Source organism: Barbus barbus (genome assembly GCF_936440315.1).
Source record: "Barbus barbus genome assembly, chromosome: 10".
Classification (NCBI taxonomy): Eukaryota; Metazoa; Chordata; class Actinopteri; order Cypriniformes; family Cyprinidae; genus Barbus; species Barbus barbus.
In genome coordinates this window covers 3,292,236-3,318,199 of record NC_136738.1, presented here as the reverse complement: position 1 = coordinate 3,318,199, position 25,964 = coordinate 3,292,236, and the positions used below count along the sequence as shown (strand labels likewise).

At 37.8% G+C, this 25,964-nt stretch overlaps 1 protein-coding gene across 2 annotated transcripts; it reads left to right on the top strand.

Annotated features, from left to right (window-relative positions):
- The first annotated feature begins 857 nt into the window (after nucleotides 1-857).
- On the top strand, nucleotides 858-24,782 carry LOC306875842 (transmembrane protein 198-like). 2 transcript variants are annotated; one of them, XM_079426586.1, is made up of 5 exons: nucleotides 858-1,078; nucleotides 15,284-15,569; nucleotides 17,121-17,696; nucleotides 21,607-21,854; nucleotides 22,001-24,555. In XM_079426586.1, exons 2-5 carry the CDS (start codon nucleotides 15,401-15,403, stop codon nucleotides 22,151-22,153), a joined length of 1,146 nt encoding a protein of 381 aa, XP_079282712.1. In that variant the 5' UTR covers nucleotides 858-1,078; nucleotides 15,284-15,400; the 3' UTR covers nucleotides 22,154-24,555. The 2 variants fall into 2 exon arrangements, with proteins under 2 accessions (XP_079282712.1, XP_079282713.1); XM_079426587.1 differs by lacking the exon at nucleotides 858-1,078 and adding an exon at nucleotides 2,462-2,708 and having other exon boundaries at nucleotides 22,001-24,782.
- Nucleotides 24,783-25,964: the final 1,182 nt, after the last annotated feature.

The following is a 25,964-nucleotide window of genomic DNA, read 5'->3' as shown; positions in this document are numbered from 1 at the left end:
CATATTCAGTATATATTTTGAAAATATTTACATACATTTATATATTTATATTTTATAATATATATAAATATATTTAATATATATAAACATAACATATTTTTCTTAAATATATGCATGCATGTGTTTATATTCATATATACATAATAAATATACACAGTACACACTCATATATTATGTAAACAGAAACTTTTATTTTGGATGCGATTAATCGTGATTAATCGTTTGACAGCAATGAAACCGATGAATTGTATTTAATTAGAAAAATATAATATATAACTACAAAGAATTAGAACAAATGCACAACCTTCTAAACCTAAAACCTAGTGGACTTATTGCATTCCTGGGCTCATTGGCAGCAGGGACCTTACGGTGACTGGACAGCAGAGAAGGAAACACACTACACAACGACAGAAAGTTTAAGATAATCTGTTTATCTTTTGTGAATGTTTTGAATGGATTAAATCAAGAATATAGTCTATTTATTTATTTATTTATTTATGGGGGGAAGTTGCAGCAGAGAAAAACATAAACATTGTGACAACTTTGTGACAACGTTCACCATACAACAAATTGCAATTTTCAGCATGTTGCCATAACGTTGTTAGAACGTTGTCATGTTACCTTACAAGTTTTGTGGCTGCATTTACTTACAGTTACATTGATTACACTAACATTTTACACACCAAAAATGTAAAGAATACCCTTATAAGAATGGACAATTTGATAAAAAAAAAAATAATTTTGAATGGGGCTCCCAATGCTTCATTCACTGAGGGCCCCATTGTGCACCTCCCCTGCTCTTAAGTGAATGGTACACTCCAAAAGACACAGAGCATGTGAGTCCAAATGAAAACACTGAGTGCCATCAGATATACACCAAAAGAAAGGAAAATGCATGCATATGATGATACCCAATCAGTTTGAAAGCATCTGGACTTATACTAATAAATGATGTGAAACAGTCCATACTACAGGCTTAACATCGTGACACCAGTTGTCTTCTTAGACCACAGACCGGATTCTGAATGAAAAACCTTCGCCACAAACAATGCTTCGTTAAAACCACTGATCTCGAGCGGTAAGTTATGTGATTTTATCACCGTCTAAGTCCTTTAATGTTCAGATTTTTTGCGCTGTTTTTGTAACCAAAGAAGTTTTCGAACCTTAATATATCTCGAAAAGATGTTTTACTGATAGTACTAAACATTGGGAGGTTATATGTTGGGGTTTGTTCAGTGCTTTGTCCACAATGCATTTGATTTATGATGTTAAAATGAAGAAGCACGAGACAAAAGAGCTTCTAGGAAGATTGTCTCGAAGATTTTTTCGCCATTTATATCAAACGTTATATGTGATAATTTTTGTCAGCGGACTCGTTGTCTGTGTGTGTGTGTGTGTGTTCTTTTGTTTCTCGCGCTGTATACATTATGCCGCATGTGGTTGTTTTTGTCCAATAGTGTGCATAACAGCTGAGCACTGTGTCATGGGATCATATGCACTGCTATAGTGCTTGATTATGTAGAAACGTTTTTTTTTTCATGAACATTTATTAAGGTATCCGCCTGAAACAAGCTGGATTGATCTCGTGCTGGATTGCTGTGGAACGAGTCACGTGTTCCTCGCTTTATTGTTTTGTTTTGTCGTCACTGTTATACCCCACACTTTACCAATACAAATATTTCAAACATTACATTAGGCTATCGTAAATTGGAGGTGACGGTACAGTTTTAATATTTGTTTTGTTGCATCTTTTGTTTGTGTTGCTTGTCTGTAAGGTATAATAATTTAAGGGGGTCAAAATGGCTTAAAGAAGCAACTGTTCATTTGACAGATATTAATAGATTTGGTACTGAAATCTATGGACTATATTGGGACTGATATCTGATTGATAATTTAAATAATGAGAAAATAGCTCTGAATTCACATTGTTAAATACAAATTCAAAATGTTTGAGACTTTTGGATGGAAATATATAATATTTTGTATCTTAGGTTTCTTTCTTTATTTATTTTGTGGCTGATTTACAGTTTGAGCAGAGTGGGACTTTGCATTATTAATTAAATACAATATAAACGTCTATTTTTTTATGAAGAAGAACAGAGCTTTTACTGAAAAAAAAAACATTTTTTATTGCCTATTTGCTGAACACCTCTAATGTGCCATAGATAATTGATGTACTGGTCATTTTTGAAAACATATTTCACAAAACTGAAAAACAAAGGTTTTTCCACAAACAAGAGAGCATGATTATGTAAGGAAAATATTGTTCACAAAAAAGTTGTCGCAACAAGAAATGTCCTCATCTGTTCAAAGATTACAATACAGTCATAAAAACATTCAGACATGAGGCGCAGCTGTGTGAATATATGTTAAAATAATGGGTGGGGTGGAAACAATGTGAAAAGCGTGAAGTTGTATGAAAGCCAAGTGCTGTTTTCCATACTAGTGTTGACTATTATGTAATTATAGATGGATGAAGGAAGCAGCAGTGCCCCTCAGAGATCCGTGTCTAATCGAGGCGGGCTGCAGCACACCAAAAATTTCTGTCTTTGATTTGTGGGAGAGTGGAAGATGAAGCTCGAAAGAGAGATCGTGAGAAAGAATGAGATGATGTGATGCAAAGACTGAATGGATTTGGATATTGCAGAGAGAAGAACGCATGATGATAGGCTAGAGAGCGGGGAGAACGGAAAGAGACGTATAGAGAGGTGAGTGGGAGAGCAGGAGAAAGTCGGTGATAAATTCATTTCACTGCTGCTCTGCCCAGCAGTCATAGTTTCTGCATGCAGCAACACTTAAGACGTTCTGTAGCTGGCCATATTAAACAATAAGACCATAAGTGTTACATTTATTTTCTAAAGCAGTCTAAATCAGTCTCTCTACTATGCATTTATTAATGAATAAAAAAAATAGATTTCTTTGAAGACAGAGAAATTTATGCTGTTTGCTGAAAACTGCTTTTTAGATATCTGTTGCAGGAACTTTTTAATGCAGAGAATTAACTCTTGCTATACTAACTATTCACGAGGACAGAAATTTCATGCAGTTTATCTGTAATCCAAATTACATTTGCTTTCTCTTTTGTTCGATCTGTTCTTGCACTGATCTACTGTTGAATTAGCTTTCTATCCCTATTTTGCATTTGTCTCCGATCAGTTTTTCTGTCTTCTGCAAGCAACACGTCTTCGTGCGTGGGTAAGAATACTGGCAGATTAGAATTATCTCATAGGCACATCACTCATCTTTTGTTCGTCCTTGGCTTTTAAAAGACTTTGAATATCTCTATCTAAGCTTGTACTCCATAATATGATACATTAGAGCAGATGTTTTGTGAGTCATGTAATGATATAAGAGCCAGGCAAAATATTCCCCGGTGAATATTGTACATCTATCTACTGATCCCCTGCCATGCCATTGAGATTTATGGTTTAAATTAGCACACCACCCTGTGTTCTTTGCTGTGGATGTGAGAGCTGAGTGTCTTTCTTTGTTTGGCTTCACAATGTTTTCTCAAGTGGAAAAAGAAATGAATTTCGTATGAGCTTGAACTGGAGTCATTTTATTATCAGCTGCATTTATGAGGGGTGGATTTCTGAAAACTTCATTTATCAGTTTGAGCCAAATTTAAAGCTTCTTAATGGGTCAGAAGATGGTTTAAGCAACAGATGACGCTTAAGCTAATGTTTGCTTTTAGACTTCGGTGTTGATTTGTAGTCGTCATGTTGGACTTGGCAGAGGAGGGACACTTTAATCTAAGAAAAGCCTATTTAGATCTTCATCTCTCGGTCTCATCCCCAGTGAAAATCACCAGAGGACTTCAAGGCATTAGTTCAAAGAAGTGAAATGGGTATTTATATCTGGAAGATGTTGCTGGATTTGGCTTTGGCGTTGGTTAAATCAGGAGCTGTTTAAAAGCTAGAATAAAATAGTGACAAAAGAGGCTAATTCCTCCTCCTGGCGCGTGGTATCATTAATGTCGACATGAAAAGGATGTTGCGATCATCTTTTCTTCCCTATTGTGATATACAGTTGGGCAAAAAAGTATTTAGTCAGCCACCAATTGTGCAAGTTCTCCCACTTAAAAAGATGAGAGAGGCCTGTCATTTTCATCATAGGTACACTTCAACTATGAGAGACAGAATGGGGGGAAAGAATCCAGGAAATCACATTGTAGGATTTTTAAAGAATTTATTTGCAAATTATGGTGGAAAATAAGTATTTGGTCACCTACAAACAAGCAAGATTTCTGGCTCTCACAGACCTGTAACTTCTTCTTTAAGAGGCTTCTCTGTCCTCCACTCGTTACCTGTATTAATGGCACCTGTTTGAACTCGTTATCAGTATAAAAGACACCTGTCCACAACCTCAAACAATCACACTCCAAAATCCACTATTGCCAAGACCAAAGAACTGTCGAAGGACACCAGAAAGAATATATATATATATATATATATATATATACATAAACCTATATATAAACACTGCAATATTCCATAAAAAAATAATGGTGTCTTGAACATGCCTCCAATTTTTCTGAATAAATTTCATTTTCCCAATTGATTTTTTTCTAATTATTATGCCCATCTGTGACATTGCCTTAAATTCCAGCCTTAAAAGCTCAGAGGTCTTCATAAGCGGGATTCTGTGAAAAGCACATGATCTTAACTCACAAATGGGGCTGTTCTTTGCTCGTAGTATTGTTTGTAATGTGTTTTTTCCTTGACTGCAGGGGGAATGATGCGCTTAATGCATTTCCTCCATATATCTCTCAATAAATAGTTCTTTATCTGCCCGTTACTGCTTGCTTTACTCTTTATTCCTGTTTTCCTGATTTTGTTCTTCCTGTACTTGCCCGATAGCACCCTCTCGTCCCTCAGGCCTGTCTTTACTCTATCCACTTCTGCTCCAGTGGATTGTCAGAGACTCTGTTCCTAGCAGGCCAAGAATAGCTCAATAGATGCTCTGTATCATCACTGAGAGCAGCCTGGGAAAATCACTAAAGCATTTGATTTGGACACAAAGTCGGTGGCAGAGGTCACCCAGCCCTTTTGTAAGCTCGTTTGGTTTGTATGTGTGTATGCATAATAATATGCTTGCCCCACATGTATATATTGGAACAAATGTAATGTGAAGCCAAGGCTCGGACATAATTACATTATGTACTCACTTCATTTGTTTGCTCAGATTTACATGCTAACGACTGATTGTGACTGGGCTCATTGATTCATGATCCACCCACAGCACAATCAAGAGCAATCAGAGGTAAATGGGTCCCTAATGAAACAATGAAAATAATGAACAGCAGATGATGATGAATTGTCAGATCAGAAGTGTGAAAAGCCACTGCTTTTGTTGTTTTTCTTAGACTTTTCTTGCTGTGTATTCCTTGAAGCCACTCGCTTTTATCACAAACCTCAGACTCTTTTTCGTTTCCTTTGTCCTGTCTGTGAAAGTGGAATGAGTTTGGAGGGGTTCACCCAGGGGCCTCCCTGCTTGACTGTGTGCCAAGAGCATTGAGTGCTCTGCTGGCCCCCATGCTGATGCAATGTACGTTTTTTCTGAAAATGTTAGATTGGTGTGTTTTGCTCTGTAGCATTTCGAGCCTTACAGGACTGATGTGTAGTGCAACTGAGTATAGGCCAGTTCTAATCTGAAGTCAGCTGCATTGGCTGAGGTGGTGATTATGTTTCTAATGATGATTGCACTCATAATCACGCACCCAAATCAGTTAGACACACACATATAGTTCAGTCATAAAGGAGTAGTTCACCCACATATTTAAATGTGATAGTTATTCGCTCACCCTGTTGTTGTTCCAAACCCATATGCTGTTACTGTTTTCACTCGGAGCTAAAATTTTTGAAGTCATGTAGCTTTTGCTGTACTTGGAGAGTTCATAGTAACCATCTGCTATCAACTTCCAAAAAAAGGAAAAAAAAAAACACCAAGAAAAGCAGCATTAAAGGGATTGTTCACCCAAAAATGAACATTCTGTAGTCAATTACTACTTATCCTCATGTAATTCCAAATCCATTATACTTTTTTTCACCTTTGAAACACAAATGAAGATATTTTAATGAAACCTGGTAAATTACTGTCCCTCTATTCAAAGTCCATTACACCAAAACCTTAATTCTTCAGAATACTGAACGATATCATAAAACAAACCAATTGTGAATCAAGTGGTTATATATCCTTATATATATATATATATATATATAGTCTATATTTCTATATAGCCTTCTGAAGAGACAAGATCACTGTTTATGATATGCACTTTAACAGATTTAATTTAGCCTTTTATTTATATAAGCATTGATCAGAGCACATTCCGCATTATTTGTACGAGAAGTACAAACCTCATTGGTTCTTGCGTGTCAAGCAAGCACGTTTGAGCTTTTGCAAGGGTATTTAGTTCATATAACCAGCATGCTCTGTAGGCCCAAGTAGGGGTGTGCGATATTGAAAATTTTTTTTTAATTTTTTTTGATAACTATAATTAGACAATATTTTGCAGAATGTGTTATTGTGCTGATATCTGTCTACCGTGGACAGCTGCAGTTTTTGATATTCTTCATATTCTGTGTGGTCAGTTCACATCAGTGATTAATTAATCTTTTCATTTAAGTTTAAATTGATTTTTACCTTTAATAAAGCATCCACTTGATTGGCTCTATCACTCTCTCCTCTCCACCTGTAGCTGGTGTGTGGTGAGCGCACTGGCGCCATTGTAGTGTGGCTGCCGTCGTATCATCCAAGTGGATGCTGCACACTGGTGGTGGTTGAGGAGAGACCCCCACATGATTGTAAAGCGCTTTGGGTGTACGGCAATACACAATAAATGTGCTATATAAATGCATCATTCATTCATTCATTTAATAAAGCATTTTGTTTTCTAAAAGTGTACATCTTTTGGGTCAAATTGTTACGTTTAATCAGTCAATTAAGATAATACACATTTAGGCTGTTACCAAACAAATGAAACCAGTATCATCAAAATTAATCTTTGCAGAAGTTGCATCTGAAGTGGCATTTAGTTGTATTTACACACTATTTAATGCAGCTCAGAGGGACATGGAGTGCTTTAACCAGTTACAAATGCATATTTTTTTTTTACATTTTAAACATAAAACATTGAATACTGATATTTAAAATTATTTAAAAAATTAAAATGGTATTATTTAAAATATATAAAAAAATATACTTTAAATGTGAAATTAAAACCACCAGTAGGTGGCAGAAAGTCACTGGTAATAAGTGAGTCATTGCGACTGAACCGAATCATTTAACGGAACGAAACACCGTCATGTTGCTCAGAGATGCAAAACAGTGCTGTAGCTGTTTGGAATAATTTTTTTGTCTCAAATGGAGCAAAAACAGGCAATATGGTGTCTAAAACGTAAGTCTCTTAATATTAACTTATTGTCTATTGAACTGTTGTATTAAATCAATATCACATTTGTAATCATGCTTATTTTTGAAGAAAAAAACGGCACTCTTCGTGTGATTTTTAACTATATGTAACGTAAATATATACATTTTCTGCCCCCATATCTTACATTTTGTGAGCATTCTTAATGTATTTTAATAGACTGAATCATGCAGTGAAAGAACACACTCTAAATACGCACGTGCACTGTTTAACCTGCTTTATCACCACGTAGGCTAATGTATGCGTGCACTCCGTAGGTGTTTTTTTTTTTTTTGGTTTTTACAAAATACTCGATATAGTCTAATTGCACATCGTTAAAACAACAATGACGATATATATATCGCACACCCCTAGGCCCAAGCCAATTCAGAGAATGATTTTGGTGACTGGATAAATTATATTTCTGTCATGACAACTCTCAGAGAGTTTAGCGTGGTAATGTACATGGCAATGTTAATGTGTTTGCTCTTGGCAGAATAGATTGTGCTATGCTGCTGCTGCTGCTGCAGAGCAAGTACCGAGATTTGCTGCTGCCACTACATCCACAGACATGCTGCTGTGAGCATGTAAGGAATACTGCTGCTGCACATATAGCATATATAAAATAACCCCCATATATAACATACACGAAATCCCCCCGTAGCAGATCTCTACAGGTGGAGCTGGGGAAGGTGGAGGGTTTCTGAAGTGCACTGTAGCTGCTACAGCAAGCACAAGCCGAGTATTTGAATGTTGAGCAGCAAGTTCATAGGCTGCTGATATGAAAAGAGCCAATCAGCTGCGCCATGTGAATGATAATGTCATTATGTCAGATTGAGTTAGAACCTATCGGACCGTGCCACCTAGAGTTTCATGACAGAGCTTTGGAATAAAATTCCCTTGTCATTTGAGGAATAACATAAATGTGCTGTTGCTGCCAGATCTCAAGAAGCAAAAATCACACTGTATTTGATGCCAAACTAACTAAACAATATGAAACGATGACTACGTTTACATGCGCACGAATAATGCGATTATTTCCAATAATCAGAGTAAGGACTTATTCGCATTTTGATGTTTACATGTCAAAAGCAAAGCTCTTACTCCCGTTTACATGCAATTTCCATTATTCTTATTACTCGCTAAGAATTGTGGTTAATTTTTTTGCTGCCATTATTCACATACCCCACTGGACAGCACAAATGATGGACTCAGAAAGAGCAGGTGTGTTACTGGTCCATGAGTTTCCTAGTCGGAAATTGGACATGAACGGCCTTAGAGAGGCCTTATATGGCCAATTTCCAACTAGGAAACTCGTATTAACGATAATTCCGATAGCATGTGAATGCAGCATAATCTCCGTATTATTACAGGTGCGTGTCACGTTATTCATGTACGTCACAAGCGCACTTTGGTCAGAGTGGCAATACTGCTATTAAGGTGTTTACATGCCTGTATATTTCGATTAAAATCGGCGTACGCCACCTAAGTTAATACGATTATGCTTGCTGCGATTATGAGTTTAATCGCATTATTTAGATCGAAGTATTGCGTTTACATGAGGTAAAGATTAATCGCAGTATTGTCAAAATCTCATTATAATCGCATTAAGAGAGTCCATGTAAACGCACTCATCTAAAAACTGTATATTTTCAAGCAAAGAAAATTTTTAAAGTACACTGAAAACAATCTTACTTTTTTTTTGGCACACAAAATATGTTGAAGTTACATATTATTTGGCAACATGCATGAGCAAACTAATCAAAGAAGAAAAGTTCAGTTTTTCCCATGTTTAGAGAAGCACTCATCATACTTGGTTAAAGAAGCCACCATTAACCATATTTGATGTGATCTGCTTCATAAAACTTGGATTAAACCGCTCTACACAAGTTTCTTTTTGTTCTCTTCATGAACTGTTCAATATGTCAAAGTTTGACTGAAATCTCTCAGGTTTCATTAAAAATCTTTTGTGTTTTGAAGATGGCAGTCTTATGGTTTGCTTGGAACAGCATGATGAAAGAATTTTCGTTTTTGGGCCAACTATCTCTTTGAGCAATATGTCATAGATTCAAGAATCTATGCTGCCTGTGTTTTGTGTGTGTATATTCATGATGTTTGCAGAGCAGCTGTGTTAGTCTCCACGTTCGTTCTCTCTCACCCCTGACTCAGAATGGTAATGCGCAGTGAGGCCGCTGTAGGGTTAGTCATTGTTTAGAGCCGACAGCCAGTGGATAAAACTGAAGAATCCCAGACTGAAAGACACACACATTGGTTTGCACATGACCATAGCATACAAACACACCCATCACAAACACACTTATATCATTCAGGTCAGCAGAAGGAGAAAGCAGTCCAGTGCTAATGGAATTTAGAGCAGAAGCTCTCAACAAGATTAACGAGGTTTAGCAGGGCCATCGCCTTGTCCACTAAACCACACACACTCTTTTTCTTTCTCATTCAACCATATACACCATCATACACCATCACCCCTTCCTTTCTTGTATTCCCTTGCACGCTTACCCACCCCTCCGTTCAGATGCTCACATTTCTCTACACAACCACCGTCTGTCCCTTTAACCTGGCAACCATTGCCAGGGAGACCTCCACAATGGTGACTGCAGCGGAATAAGAAATGGCCAGTTAAGTAGGATGCTCCTTTATCTCCATTGCCCAAAGCCTTGGCTGGCATCTGCTCTCTTGCTCTCGTTCCAGACGAGTAAGTAGTTGTTGAGAAAGCAGGAGCAGTACATTTACCTGTGAGAATCTGCCTTCCACACCTGCAAGTGCTCTTCGGGAAGCTAATGAATGGGGAGTTGGGATTCAGCGTTTACTGTATGTGCAGAAGGAGTTCCCTCTGAAGCTCTCAGACCTGTTCATGCAGCTTATAGTAAGATTGAAATAGAGAGTTATGTGAGTTTAAACAGCACTCATTCATGAAGTTTTAAACATTCCTTGCTGCTTGATTTATGAAATATTTTGGCTAATTTTATGTTGTCAGCTACCATTTTGCCATGTTAACAACCATTCTGCAGATGGTTCTGTAGACCAACACAGAAAATATGATTAGAATTGACCTTAGAATGACTTAAAAGGGGTCCTATAAAGCATAATTTGATTTTCCTTGATCTTTTGAAGTGAAAGTTTGATGTACATGAAAACATAGCTTTCAGAACATCCAAAGAGAACATTTATTAAATCTACAAAAACAGAGCTTACTGATTAACACATTAACACATTACCGTTCAGCAACTTGTCATGTCAGTAATTAAGTAGAAATAGAATTGATTCAGTCATTTCAAAATACATAAATGCATACTATTGTTCCAGTTAGTATATAGCTAATGATAAAATTTTCCTTCCAGTTCATTTTTAACATGATTCTTGGTGATTTTAGTGCATTTCACACATTTCAGCATAAATTGTTTTGTAATCTGGTCACAATGTAATGTTTTGTAAAGTGGTTGTTATTCAAGAGTGGGTCAATTTTACTGAATCTGACAGCACTCAAAACATTACGTAAATGCTATTCACAGAATTGATTTTACATGCAAATAGGGTGTATACATCGGAGTAGTACAGGTTCACCCTAAAATGAAAATCATTTACTCGCCCTCATGTTGTTCCAAACATGTATCATTTTCCTCCTCCTGCTGAACACAAAGGAGATATTTTTATTGCTTTCCTGTTTATACAAAAAAAAAATTATTTTAGAAGACTTGGAATGAGCTAGTCTAGTGAGTGATATGGATTCATTTCACATTATCTGTTTTTCAAGGGGAGCTTTTGCAGTTTTGGGTATCAGTGAATTTTGTATGGACAAAAACATATGAAACATTAAAAATGTGTGTTCCACTGAATAAATAAATACATTAATGTTTGGGTAGACAAAATGGTGAATAAATGATGAATTTTTATTTAGTCGTGAAGTGTTCAGTGGCAAATTCTTTCATCATTTACTCACCTTCATGTCATTTTAAAACAGTTTGACTGACTGTAGAAAAAAATATATTTTTAAATCTTTTTAGTGGACTGCTTAGACTGTTTACTTCAAAAGTGTGGACAAAAAAACACACCAAGACATTTCACAAAATAACATATAATACATTCTACAGAAGAAAGTAAGTCATACAGATTTGGAACAACATAAGGTTGAATAAATGATGACATAATTGTTATTTGTAGGTGAACTATTCCCTAAATGAGAGAGTAGCAGTTTTAAATTATGGATTATTCTTAAAGGGATAGTTCACCCAAAAATGAAAAATTCATTAATTATTCACCTTCAAGTCGTTCCAAACCTGCAAGACCGTCGTTCATATTCGGAACACAAATTAAGATATTTTTGATTAAATCCGAGAGCTTTCTGACCCTCCATAGACAGCAACGCAACTGACACATTCGAGGCCTAGAAAGGTAGTAAGGACATCGTTAAAATAGTCCATTTGACATCTGTGGTTCAAACGTGCTATGATAATACTTTCTGTGCGCAAAGACAACAAAAATAACTTTATTCAACAATTTCTTCTCTTCCCTGTCAGTCTTCACAACAGTACCGTGCGTATTTTCAACTTTCTATATCTCTTTATGCAATACATAATATAGAAGCATTATGCTGTTTTTTACACCTTTTTTTCATTTATTGTTTTCCAATTAGATGGGTGTTTACCTGATTCTGTCATCTGTGAATTGTGCATCCAGTGTCCCACATTATAGCAGACATATAGGGGGCATGATGCATGTTCAGGACCACCAGGTGCCAAGTGACTGCTGTAGCAGTTAGCCTAGATGCACACACACTGGGCTGCTTGTAGCACAGAACCGGGCTACTTTTCACAGTGTTTTTCATTCTTTGTGCTCTCAAGCAAGGCTTCTAGTTCCAGAGACAGTCCCCAGAGGCTGTTCTCAAGCCCATTGCATTGTCTGTTTTTGTTCAGCTGGACAGCTGTTTACATTGATATGACATTTTCCATCTAATGTGCATGGCACATATATATATACACGTGCATAATATATATACACGTGCATACATGGGTTGAGCTTCATTCTGCTGACATTTTCTCTGCGGGCCTTTCAGCGGTCTCTAAAATATTCATGTGAAGTTGCAAGCTCAATAGAGCCTTTTGTTCTACATCATGACTGACATCTACACCTGAGGCAGACAAGGACTCATTGCCCATGATCTGAAATGCTCTGGGATGTTCCGAAGGTACCATCAGAAGATTAGAAAGATTTTTTTAAGTGATTGAAAAGAGGTTGAACACGGCTTCTTTTCTTCCGAGAGAGTCGGAGTTGAAAAATGCTCTTTACATGGTGATGGAGTAATACCTGAAAGTGGTTTTCCTAGGCCATTCCAGTGGTGAAATTTCATGTAATGTTATCTCTTTCTGTCTCTCCATCCAATTGGTGAATTTTTCACCTGAGTGCTGGGGGTTGTTGTGGAGTGTTGGTCCAGATCGATTTCTTTTTCTTGTTGTAACACGAGCCTGTTTCAACTGTGCTGCAAGTTTACTCATGCATGGATGAAGGCAAACATGACTTAATAAAATGATCTCTCTCTCTCTCTTTTCTCATCTATATCTTTTCTCTGTTCCAGTTTAAGCTGGTAACTTTAGAACATGATTGCTGGTTTCCAGGTGATCCAAGTTGTTCAGTATTAGGAATAGTTCACCCAAAAATGTTCACCCTCAGGTGATCTAAGATGTAGATGAGTTGTTTTTTTTTGTATTTTTATTGGAGCAGATTTAGAGAAATTTGGCATGACATCACTCGCTCATCAATGGATCCTCTGCAGTGAATAGGTGACGTCAGAATGAGAGTCCAAACAGATAATAAAAACATCACAATAATCCACAAGTAACCCAAATGTCTCCAGTCCATCGATCAATATCTTGTGAAGTACAAATATGCATGTTTGTAATAAATCCATCAAGATGCTTTTAACTTTAAAGTGCTTCCAGCTCTCTGTCCGTACTATTGCTTACTCTTAGCAAAAGTTGTCTCGTCTGAATCAGGAGAGAAATATGCACAGATAAAGCACTGTTTACAAGCAACATAGTCCAAAACAGTTCTAAACAAAGATGTTGGTGTATTTTGATGAAGATAACAGGGATGAACTTTTTTTATTGAAGGTAGTGTTAATATTGATGGACTGGTGTTTTGGACAAAGCAACAATTTTCCATTAAAACACCTTAACGATGGCTTTGTTTCACACAGTTTTTCACTTTTTCTGGATTATTGTGATGTTTTTTTTTTTACCTGGCCTTTAGTTTGGACCAAGCTGGTCATTGGATGGTTGACCAGTCAGCATGTAATAACCATCTGGTTTGTTTCAGATCTGTTCAACTAGCTTGGACCAGCCAGTGCCCAGCGTGGACCAGTTTGGACCAGCAGAAACCAGCTACCATGTTCCAAATCAAAATTACAGCTTAAGAGGGTTATTTTTTTTTCTCCTGATCACTTTTTTTTTTATCTCTTATTCTTTGTATCTTTCTCTCTTTCCCAGGCTTTCCCAAGTGGGCCAAGTTGTTATTTGCACGTCTTGGGTGCAGAAGAGGAGGGGTTTGCTTAAGGGGGAGAGAAAACTCTCCAGCACTGAAAAAAAAAACTGCAAGGCAGGCTAAAACATTGATTGGTTCTCAGGCTGTTGTCATGGTGGCAGGTCTCTCTCCTCATCTCAGCCAAATGGTGTATAACTTGTAGCATCCCAGAATTATACTGTTGTTATGACAACAGACAGGAAGTGAGGTATTGTTATCACAGTTATATAAAGGCTTTATTTTCTGTAACATTTCTTGCACCAAGAAAACATTCATTTGCACTGGAGAATCTTTCATATCACAAGAGGCTTCCAATAATAATGTCTAGCCTAATTGCCCATTGAGGTTACCCCTAGCGTTCTGTCACAGAGCTGAAGATCTGTATTGTTCTGAAACATGCGTCATTATATAAATAAATAGAAGTGGTGTTGCTGGAAATGGTGCTTTTATATTGATGTATTAAAAGCTCTGCCTGGTTTTTCAGTACAGCTTTTTAGACACTGATGAAAATAATATGTCTCGGTTCATTAATGAAGTGTATTTGTTAGTGTCAGATTCACAGTAAATGCCAAAGGGCAAGTTAAAGTGCATGTCAGATTTTTGAGCTATTTTGATTTGAATTAGACTAATGAATACCCGAGAGTCCCAAGTCAAAGTTGGATATATGTAGGGGTTTAATGGAGGCTTAATTTTTTTGCTTCTTGCTTTCAACAGATTTTTAAGTTGGATAATGTAATTTCAGGCCAAATCAAAGCACGAACAGAGAGAGATTAGACATTCCTCTCAGAGTAGCAGAGAGGATATTTGTAATTTTTCCAGCAACAGTATTCATTTTATTCAAAAATATATATTTTTTTCATATCTTTCTAATATAGCTGGGTGCATTTTGGAATGGCAATATAATGCCTGATGTCTGAATCGCAAAGGTTGCCTGAATTGTAGAGGGAACCATCATATAAATCAACCTTTGCGATTCAGAAGGCAGGCATTATATTACCATCCCAAATGGTACCAAACCCTACTGGGATCCTATGAAAAAAGGTTTATTTATCTCAGACTGACATCACACATTTTTAGTTTTTAAAAGTCAGTTAATGCCACCATATATTTTGAAGAATGAAAATATTACAAGACTAAATGAAGAGAAAATATGACTTGACCTAAGAGTTTAATAGAGTCAGACAGCAGCTTGGCATTAAACTGTCTGATGTTGTCACAAAGAGAATTTTTAAATGTGATCTGGCTATACCATGTTTATTTTGACAGGTAAAGTCAAACTGTCTCTGATGCTCATGAGTTAATATCTGCACATCTTCTTCTTATCTCTTTGAACAGGTAAATTGTTGTAGAGGGGAACCTTCTCTGCACCCTCTACCTTCCACATGACCCCACTCTCCCTGTTTCATCAGCTCCCGTGAAGATACGTAACACTCTCTAATACACACTGACAGCATGACGTCCACTGCCCAGATTCTGGCCTTTAAGCTCTCTCCACCCTCCCAGGATGGGAGTCCAGAGCGTCTGTTCAGCTGTGATGAGGACATTGACCGGCGCTATGAGGTGGTCCCGTCTGTCGTCTGCTCCATGTGTTGCCTGTTTGGCATCATCTACTGCTTCTTCGGTAGGTTGCGAAGGATGAATGATTATATTTAGAAAACTGAGATCTGTCTGGCTTGGAGAAATGTAGATTTACGTAAGAAGTATTACTCAGAAAATAGCCCAGATTCTGGCATGACATGGTTATGTTTTTGTCTCATTATCACAAACATTGTTTCAGCCGTGGTTGTTTATGGCCCAATTTAATTCACCTTATAACCATCTGAATGTGACAACCAGACAAGGGTGACAAATCTATGTCCCTCTCTATTAGATAAGCTTTATCACTTTCACTTGACTGTGAAATTTGCTTTCACTGCCCATTACTTGCTAGGAGAGAGAGAGAGAGGATTGAGGCCATCTCAGCTGTGACGAACAGCAGCTTCTATCGGTGGCATTCTGGCCCCAGTGTGACTACGTTAAAATGTTAAAACATGATATTCATTCTTCCTGCCCCTCTGCTGCCAATTTGGGCCATTATTAACAGTTCTAAATTGCATCAGGTGAAAGCAGATAACCTCTTAGTGAAAAGCACAATGCATTATGAAAGGCTCCTGTTGATTTAAAAGCTACTTTTGTGCATTAACTGTAGCAACAGAATGGGCATAATAGCATAAACACCATCACTCAAGGCAATTCTGATGATCCCACTCATTTGTTACCAAACAAAAATGTTTATCCCTGAAATTTCAAGTAGAGCTGTTTTAGAAATTACATTAAAAAATATGCCCAGCAATGAACAATGTTCTTGTCTCTTATCTTGAATATATACTAGGTTTGTGTGATTTTTATTTTATTTTTTTTTCCATTTCATTCTGTATTCATCTTGATATTTATTTAGTAAGAAATGCATTCCACATGTTAGTTAGATGTTGGAAATGAATTTTAATGTAACTTATTTATTTACATGGAAACTTCATAGAATATACTACATTTTTAAATTGGGGCCCATTTAAAATCTTTTAATTTTTCCCAAATTCTGTTTTTTCTATTTTATTTTTTTGTGTGTGTGTGTGAATGTGAAATGAATTGTTGAATAGAATCTAATTAAATTAATTTACTTCAATAGAATACTTTTAAAAATGTAATTAAATGAAAATATAACAATTAACATTTTATTTTTTTGTCAAATAAGGTCCTGCACAACAGTGTATACTATATACTGTTATCATGTGTATACAAAACATGATAAAATATCTTGGTTGTACAATATTCATTAAAAAATAGTAGTATTTCTGTCCTAATTAATTCAAATGAAAACAAGCTTTTAATTTCGTGATGAATACTGTTTCAGTGTGTATTTTGAATGTAATTTTTCACCTTTAGCTTAAAATTGGCATGTACTTTGACATGCAGGTCAAAAAGTGACTGTCCCATTTAGTTCTGCTGCGTGATAGGCTGTTAGACTTATCCATATTGAATAAAAGTGTTCAGAGCTTATCATTGTTATCTGCATATATTTAATTACGATGTCATTTGCTAATAAAATAATCATCTCTTCCAAAATCATTTTCTTTATCACCCCCACCCCCTCCTCCTCCCCTAACTTGTCCTCTCCACCTTTCTTCTCTTGTAGGGTACCGCTGCTTCAAGGCTGTAATGTTCCTCACGGGACTGATGTTCGGTTCCATCATCATCTTCATGCTCTGCTATAAGGAGAGGGTCATGGATACTCAGCTCAGTGTGGAGGCCAGTGTGGGCATCGGCCTGGGTATTGGCACGTTGTGCGGTTTGGTCACTATGCTGGTCCGCAGCGTGGGGCTTTTCATGGTTGGACTTCTCCTGGGTTTACTGGTGGCCCTGGCCTCTCTGGTGGTTCTGGAGGAGTTTTATCACCCGAGGACAGTGTGGCTTCCCCTGGGTGTACTGCTGGGCTCGGGAATGCTGTTTGCTGTGCTCACGTTGCAGTGGCAGCGCTGTTTCACCACCCTCTCCACCGCCGTCTTCGGATCAGCTGTGGTGACTGTGACTGTGGATTATTTTGTTGAGCTCTTCGCTTTGACACGGTATATCTATGAGAGGGTGAAGGTAGATCCGCCTCGCCCAGTGTGTTGGTTCACATGGGTGGTCATGGGAGTTTGGCCCGTGCTGGCACTGCTGGGTGTTCTTATTCAGTGGAAGGTCACGGCTGAAGGATATTCACACACAGAAGGTAAGTTTGGCTAGAAATTGTAGAGAAAGGGACAAGACTGTGGCTTAAAGGGATAGTTCACCCAAATAGAAATTCTGTCATCATTAGTCACCCTCAAGTTGTTCCAAACCTGTGTGAGTTTCTTTATTCTGAACAGAGAATAAGATATTTTGAAGAATGTTGGTAACCAAACAGTTGATGGTAGCCAATGATTTTAGTAGTTCTTTTTTCTATACTATGGAAGTCAGTGGCTATGGCAACCATTAACAGCAACAGCAAACATTCCTAAAAATATCTTCTTTTGTGTTCAACAGAAGATAGAAACTCATACAGGTTTACACTGTGTCCGAACCAGACGTTGTGCGACGCACAATAAAAAGGTATCTTTTCCATGTTCCATGAGTTTTTGTTCCAGTCGTTACAAGTGACAGCGAATTCTATTTTAGTAGTGATTTATATTTCTGCAACATTGCGGCATACAAAAAATAACAATTACAATCTCAGGAAATGATCATGCACTTCATTTAATGTTAAAACTGTCTAATTTGAGTTAGAATAGATCTTGAAAATAAATTAAAACATGCAAGTTAAAAATGTGAACTCAAGTTTATTCCGTAAAAAGATGGTACCTGTCACTAAGTATGTACTTTTAATAATGATAAAAAGGTTTAATATTTATGAATTTGATTACAAACCTATTAATTTCTATGCGAGTGCAGTGCACTTTTAGAGAGATCCCACCCACACGTGCTTCTGATTGGCTGTGATATTTGATTGATTTTGTTATGTCACATAGCCGTTTCACATCTGATTTGGGCAGACAAATTGCTTATCGCTGGAATCTTGTTGTGTTGCATTTGGTTAGGACATGGTATTAGAACAACATGAGGGTGTGTCAATTTCAGTTTTGGGTGAACTATCCCTTTAAACCTAAAGCATACTTTCATGTCTGCTATAACTTGCACAAAGTCAGTGTGTGTCTGTGCAATTTCTGTCATCATCACAGTCCGTTGATGTCTGCGCACACCATCTGCATGCAAACAGATGTCCATGGGCAATACCACATGTGCCAGTACTTTAAGAACTCAAAAACAAAGGTCCACTAGGTAGTGCATCCGTCCATGCTCATGGTCAATGAAGTATAAATGGCTCTGTGCACTCAACTGTGTGCTAGACGGAGAAGTAAATTCTGGATGTTGTGTAACACAAGTGGTGTCCAATCCTAGTCCAGTCCTCAAGAGTTTACAGAAATCACCCCCATACTCTCATAAAGTGCTGTTTGAAAGTTCAGACATTTTAATGTGGTTTTCAAATCTATAGTGGACATTATTATGTGCACTCATTCAGTCTTCTAGTGCACTGCAATAATGATTGTACAACCAATGTACACTTAACCAATAGCCATGCATTCTGAGGGTCACACTAAATGTTTCTCCCCAGATTTTGTCCACAGCCCTTCTTATGTATTTGGTGTCCAAATTTGATCACTTGTTTTCAATCACTCATTCATTTGTGGAGTAATGTAGGGGATAGTGAATGAGGGTATAGGGGGTGATTTTCGATAAAGCCTAGTAATCCTGAAGTCCTTGATTAACTGGTTCAGCTGTGTTTGATTAGGATTGGAGCTAAACTCTGTAGGAATGTGTCCCTACAGGAGCATGATTGAACATCCCTTATGTAACATTAACATCATCATTAAATCCTTTCTAGGAATGGTTCACTCCAAAATAAATATTTTGTAATTATATACTCACCCTTAAGCCCTAAACACACTGCACGATTTTCGGCTGTCCCAGACGAAAGATTGGCATCGTGAAACAATTGTGGCGATTTCTGTGATTGTGGCTCCTAATCGGGGCTCATATGTCACACAGTGAGAGAGGTTCAAAGATGGCCGTTGTCACGGTCTTGCGACCAAAGATAGCCTACGATACAGCATGATCATCGCACAGTGTGTTTTTTGCTACAAACCACGTTTACTGACCAACCAATAAAAATGCGACATGAAATTAACGCGACATGACGCTAAAATATAAAACTGCTTACCTCAAGCTCTTACCCCTTCCTCTTTTGCCGCTTCCACTTTTTTTCAGCACATATGAAAATACAACTGCTAAAGTGTAATTTATCATGCTCATTTTGTTTTATTCTTTAGTAACGTGCGTCATAGAGTCAACAGATGTCATCATCGTACAGTCTACACACACATCGTGGCCAAGTTTATCAAGCCCTAAACACACTGCACAATTTTCGGCTGTCCTAGACGAAAGATTGGCATCGTGAAACAATCGTGGCGAATCAGAAATTGCCGCAATTGTTTCACGATACCAGTCTTTCGTCTGGGACAGCCAAAAATCGTGCAGTGTGTCTCGGGCTTTATGTTGTTCCAAACTTTTTTGGGGTTTTTTTGGTATTTTGAAGAATGTCTCAACTGTTTTTGAACATGTTATGAAAGTCAGCGGGGTCCAAAACTTTCAAGCTCAAAAGAGTGTATAAGTATGCCCCTTTCAGTTCTTTAAAGTTACAGACATTGATTTTCATAATATGGACAAGCGAATCCAAAACATTCTTTGAAATATCTTCGTTTGTGTTCTGCAACAGAAAGAAAGCCATATGAGTTAGCAAAAACAGAACTGATATTTTTTGAGAGAACTGTTCCTTTAAGAGGACGTCCCTCTGTGGACTTCATTACAACAAGGTGTCTTTCTGAAACTTCCCTCTGGGTATCCTGGGTGTTTTGGGGTGATAAGGTTTTTGGCGGTTTTCTATTTATGGGTGTCCTAGTTAATTACTTGCTGTGGTAGTGATCCTGTGGAGATCAGACTGGCTCAGCTGTGCCCTGCATACAAGCTCACATAGTCTCAGATCACACAGTGATCAATGGGAAGGCCTGACCTGAAATCCATGAATGGGGATTTTTAAATTGCTTCATCACTGTCTTGTAGAAAGCAACCACCAGCATGAAATTTCCAAGGGTAGAAGTCACACGCTCTATAGACCTCAGTCGGGTTAGATGCCATATTGAATTTAACGCAAATGAAAATAAAGCTGTGAGAGATAGACAATGGAACACACTGTGTAAATGTACTGACTGAATTTTATTTTTATTTTTTTGGAAAGACATTTAATCAGTTGAACGGTCGATATGTTGTTAAACAACAGTACAATCTACTGAACTTGTACTTGTATCCCTTACAGCCTAGTATTTTTCACTCCTGCCAGAAATTAAATATGGCGCTACCTTGATCAAGGTCTATTACTGATAACTAAGAACAAGAATACTTATCCCATAATTGTGGGAAGATGAAATCAAAGGACCTTGAGTAGTTCTCTTTAAAAGTATGCATACATACTGTACTTTTCCTTGTCAAGTGCAAGGCTAAACAAAATGTTGTGCTAATATTCAGCATTAAATAGAGAGAACAGGCACTGGGAGAACAGGCGATGTGAACTGGGCTGGGGGTTGTTGCCATGACTACAAGCTGGGCCCTTGCTTGGTGGGAATGGGGGAGGGGGCCGCGATGAGGAAGGGGCAGAAGAATAGAGGCGAGAGTGGGAGTGTTTTCTGAGGGGGAAAGCGAGAGAGAAAGATCATTACATGAATTCCCTGACAGATGGGCCACGAAGCTGTTGAGGCACAACAGAGTGACTGAATGGGCAGAAATAATCCGTCTGTTTTTAATAATGACCGAGAACAGAATGTCGATTTAGCCCTGCGCAGAGCAGAATGTGTCAAAACACTCAACGGTTTGTTTATCAGCTTGGCTTTGGACCACTGTTTGAGAGACCCAGCCAATGCACACACTGCAACGTGTCTTTACGGAGTAGAATAACGCCTCTGTTTTGCATTTGTGACCTGATGTGCTAAAGCCATGTAAGAAAATATCTTCCATTAATATCTGTATTTCTTAATTCTGTGTTTTTTTTTAAGTCTTCATCAGTCACCAGCAGAGACGAGTGCAGTTAATGCGAATTCGTCAAAAGGAAGAAAGAAGGGAATGCCGAAAGAAAAAGAAGAAAAAGCCACAGAAACAGCCGCCGCAGCAACAGAAGTACCACCACCCCCCTCAAACCAACCCTCATCCCCCAAACCCTCCTCCCAAACTCCAGTCTCCGGAGCCCACCCACCGCCGGAAACCCAACACCATTCGCCGTTTCGATGGAGATGTACTTTCTCCAGTAAGTATCAGTCGTCTTTCTCTCCGCAAATCCATCTGCCAATTCGCTTTATCTTGAAACCAGATCTGTGAAACCTGACAAACGAATCCCTATGCTTACCTTTTCAATTTATCGGAGATTGATTGCACATTCGCTTTCTCTTTTAGAGTTACATCCAGAACTTCCGTGACAGACGTACGGACAGGAGGGGCTACTCTCATGGCAGGTTGATTGGAGGCTCACATGTTGTAGATTTGGACTATGACTACGGCTCCCAAGTGCCCCTAACAGCCCATACAGGCCGCGTAGTGAGAGGCTGACCCTGCACCCTTTAATGAACAGGAATTGCACTGCACAAACCATTCCGAGAACCGAAAACTTTGTGGCAGGATCAGATCTTAGAGCATGCAATTACCTCAGCCGTCACAATGGCTGACGGGACTTTCAAACCGAAATCCATTTGCTGTATTCCCATGATTTTTTTTTTTAATGCCAGAGAAGTTGCAGTAAATGGATCGTATGCCTACGAAACAATGCGTAACCACAGTATGGCTCTGTTCTCTTGCATTTAACTCCATTATATATTGCTGAAGATGGTTGTGGTATGTGTGTCTGCTCCTCCGAGGCTCATCTTCCCATAATTAGGCTGCTGTTTCACTCCGTCCGAGAAGAACGGTCTCATTACCACAGCAGAAATTTTAAAGAAGATCCATTATGTTCAATCTGAACTCGGGACCAAATACGGCCTTGGCTTTTATGTGGCTAAATTGTCATAAAGCATGCATGGTTTCTGCCAGACAGACTATTCGTATATCCAGTTTACAGATTCAAACTTCAATCCTCCTGACCTTTTAAAAATGTTTCAGATAACATTGTGTTTACAGCACGGACAGGGAGGTGTGTAACATTTTATAATGTTTCAAATGGCTTTATCTGCTCTGTGTCAGGGCCTACACAAAATCTGTCACATCGTGTATGGTGAACACAATATCTGTTCAGTCTGAGCCTATTGCACAAGCATTTACTGAAATGTGCGTTTATCGTTAGCCAATGCATGTGGGGAAAGTGCCACCATTGCTTTTGTGTTGTAGATGTACACTTTTTAAAGGTGGGGTAAGCAATTTCTGGTAGCCAGTGTTGACATTTGAAATCACCAAAACAAACACACCCCTACCCCAAAAGGGTTTCCCCCTCCCCTTCTCTAGCACTTAGCGGTTGCAATTACATCAGCAGATTCGGCACTTACTGATGCTTTCCAACTTCAGTAGCATGTTATGATATTACAGCTGTGACATTACGAACAAAAAATACACATTTTGAGACATGAACTGAAATGAATTGTGAATATTATTAACATTTAAATCCTCCTCCTCCCATTTTCACCTCAAAATTTTGGGAGGATGTGCCTCCCCCGACGAGCCGCCACTGGGTGTAAGCCTTCTTTTGTTCCGCAGACGTTTTCCTCTTTTGTTTTTTTTATCCGCCATCTCTCTTTCTGTCATCGCTCGGCTCAGCTAATGTCCATCGTGCACACTGATGAATGCTCTCTTCTCTGCATCATGAGTAGACACACCCCTTACTGCTGATTGGCTACAAGTTTGTTTTGATACTCGGCCCCGACTCGTTTTCTAAAGCGTTTTTGAAAAAATGCATACCCCACCTTTAATCTGTTTTTTTTTTTTTCTGTTTATGGCTTAGTATCTAGAGACTGTTTGGGTGGCTCCCAGTTAAATCTCAGGGGCTGTGGCATCAAAAAGAGCCCTAACGATGTAACTGTGAACACTAAGGCGTTTTGTGTGAGTGATTTTAAGTGTCCTTGCCTACAAGAGAGAGTTTTGAAAGGGATTAAAGGAAGATGCCTAAAACGGGTGGAAGAGATTTACAGTGGTGGACTTCTCACAGAAAAAGATTTTGTGTATTTCTGTGTGTAGAAAGCATGAAAAGGAGAGAGGGAGAGATATAGACAGAGTGTGTCTGTATGTGTGGTGTGTGTGGATGTGTGAAAGCATTTGTCTTACAGTGAGTCTGCAGCAGGGTTAAATCTTAATTTCTGATTTACCTTCATGTTTGGATGTGGGGTGATTTCACACCCAGTTTCCCCTCTGTGTTTATCAGGGCTGTCGGAGCAATGAAGAGTCAAAGTCTAATCTTTTCCTCACTCTAAAGTAGTGAAAGGGCTCAAAGGCTTAAATTCCTCTCTGTTTACGGTGTCTTTAAAGTGACAGATTGGCTTTCTTGTAAATTGTTGTACATTGTCTGAATGTATATATGCTTACATGCAATTCTGTATTATTACTAGTGCTTTGATTCATTTTATCTTTTTTTTTTCTTCTAATCAGTGGTTACATCTGTGTGTTGAAGAACTGTCTTTTGAATTGTCCCATTGATAGACATTTGTAATTATAATTTATTTCTAATTTATTAGATTAAGACTTCAACTGGAGCTCTGTATGTAATTAAATTGATGTTGACCATTATTATTATGATTATTATTCTTGAGCATGTATTGTACAGTACTGATAACCATAAATGTTGTGCTCCTGAAGTCAAGTACATGTGTGTATGACTGTATGGGTACATTTTCCTCTTAACACACTGCTGTTTAAAAAAAGAAGTTGGCAGATAGATGACGAAGAACGTGGCATGGGGTGAAACATGTTAAATTGTGTGAACTAGTTACTGGCGGGAATGCGCCAAAAATAAAGATAAAACATGCTGAAGTAGCTCTGTGATGCAAGGCATAATTTTCCATTTTGAAAATAAATGTGCATATTCCTGCAGGGGTAGAATTCATTTACACAGAGGAAAATGAAAAATCACATTAAAATGGATTATTGTTGTCTTCCTATTTTACTTGCAAATTGATGGAAAAAGCTACAGATGTGATTTCAGCTGTGTGCTTTCCTTTAAATTATCCTAGATGTCTCAAATTACAGTTTTTCATAATACAGAAATACTCACTTGTCCTTTATTTGACTCGCATGTTATGAGCTGTTGGATAGTTTTAACTATCAAAATATTTATTTTCTTTTATGCAATGGTCACTGTCATCTGTTATAAGGTGAAAGAGTCTAGTTTATGTCTACTGAGTCAAACCGAGGGGCTGAACTGGTAACGCTTCTCTTTCATTTATGTCTATGTGCTCAGAATACACACTTTCTGTGGTGGTCTTCTCTTGATTAGAAGACACTATCAGCTAGTTTGAGCTTGATTATATGCTCCCAATTACAGCCTGTTTTGTACTCCGTTGTATTAATAGCCCCACAATCTCTGTGTGAAATTTCTTGTCATTTCAATTAGAGGGAGAACCCCATCTTTAATCCAACACTAACAATACAAACAACCACATTCTTAGAAAAAAAGGTACAATTCTATCACTGGGGCTATACCTTTTGCACCTTTTTTTACTCTTACATATTTGTACCTTATTTACCTTTATATGGTACAATATACCTTTAAAATAAATATTAGTATTTTAAAAATACAATTTAGCACATAAAGGGCTTACTACCTTTCTGGGTCTTGAACGTCGTAGTTGTGTTTCTGTCTATGGAGGGTCAAAAAGCTCTCAGATTTAATCAAAAATATCTTAGATTGTGTTCCAAAGATTAACGAAGTTCTTACAGGTTTGGAATGACAGAATTTTCATTTTTGAGTGAACTATCCCTTTAACATTCTTATTTGCATATTTGCGGAGTCAGTGATTGGATTAACATTTTATAAAATTCTATTTTTTTATCAAATGTGCAGTGTTTCCGTGAATGTAAAAACAGGAAAGTCTGTTGCTAAGCATCAAACCTTGACATTGTAACACCGCATTGCTTTACACTGAACAAGTATGGCACTCCTGCACAGGGTCAGGGTTTCATTATTCCGGGTAAAAAGCGCTTCTAATTAACAAGTGTGAAACGTTCCTTCAGGCTGTGTTAAAATAAAGCAATAAGCCCTGTGAAGCTGTGGTTTACAGTGAATTTATAACAGCTAAGGGGCCTTGTTAGGAGTGCCTAAAAAATAAATTATACTATACTATTAAACTATAAATTCACCACGACTTTGCAGGGCTTATTGCTTTTATAAAACGGTCATTCTATATACGTTGCAAGGTTTCACAAAATAAAATGTTATGATATA

What these genes read in the sequence shown, in the direction of transcription:
- LOC306875842 (XM_079426587.1), top strand. Translation starts at nt 15,401, where the DNA reads ATGACGTCCACTGCCCAGATTCTGGCCTTTAAGCTCTCTCCACCCTCC. An exon ending in CATCATCTACTGCTTCTTCG is followed by an intron (nt 15,570 to 17,120) that starts GTAGGTTGCGAA and finishes CTTCTCTTGTAG; the next exon opens with GGTACCGCTGCTTCAAGGCT. An exon ending in AGGATATTCACACACAGAAG is followed by an intron (nt 17,697 to 21,606) that starts GTAAGTTTGGCT and finishes TTTTTTTTTAAG; the next exon opens with TCTTCATCAGTCACCAGCAG.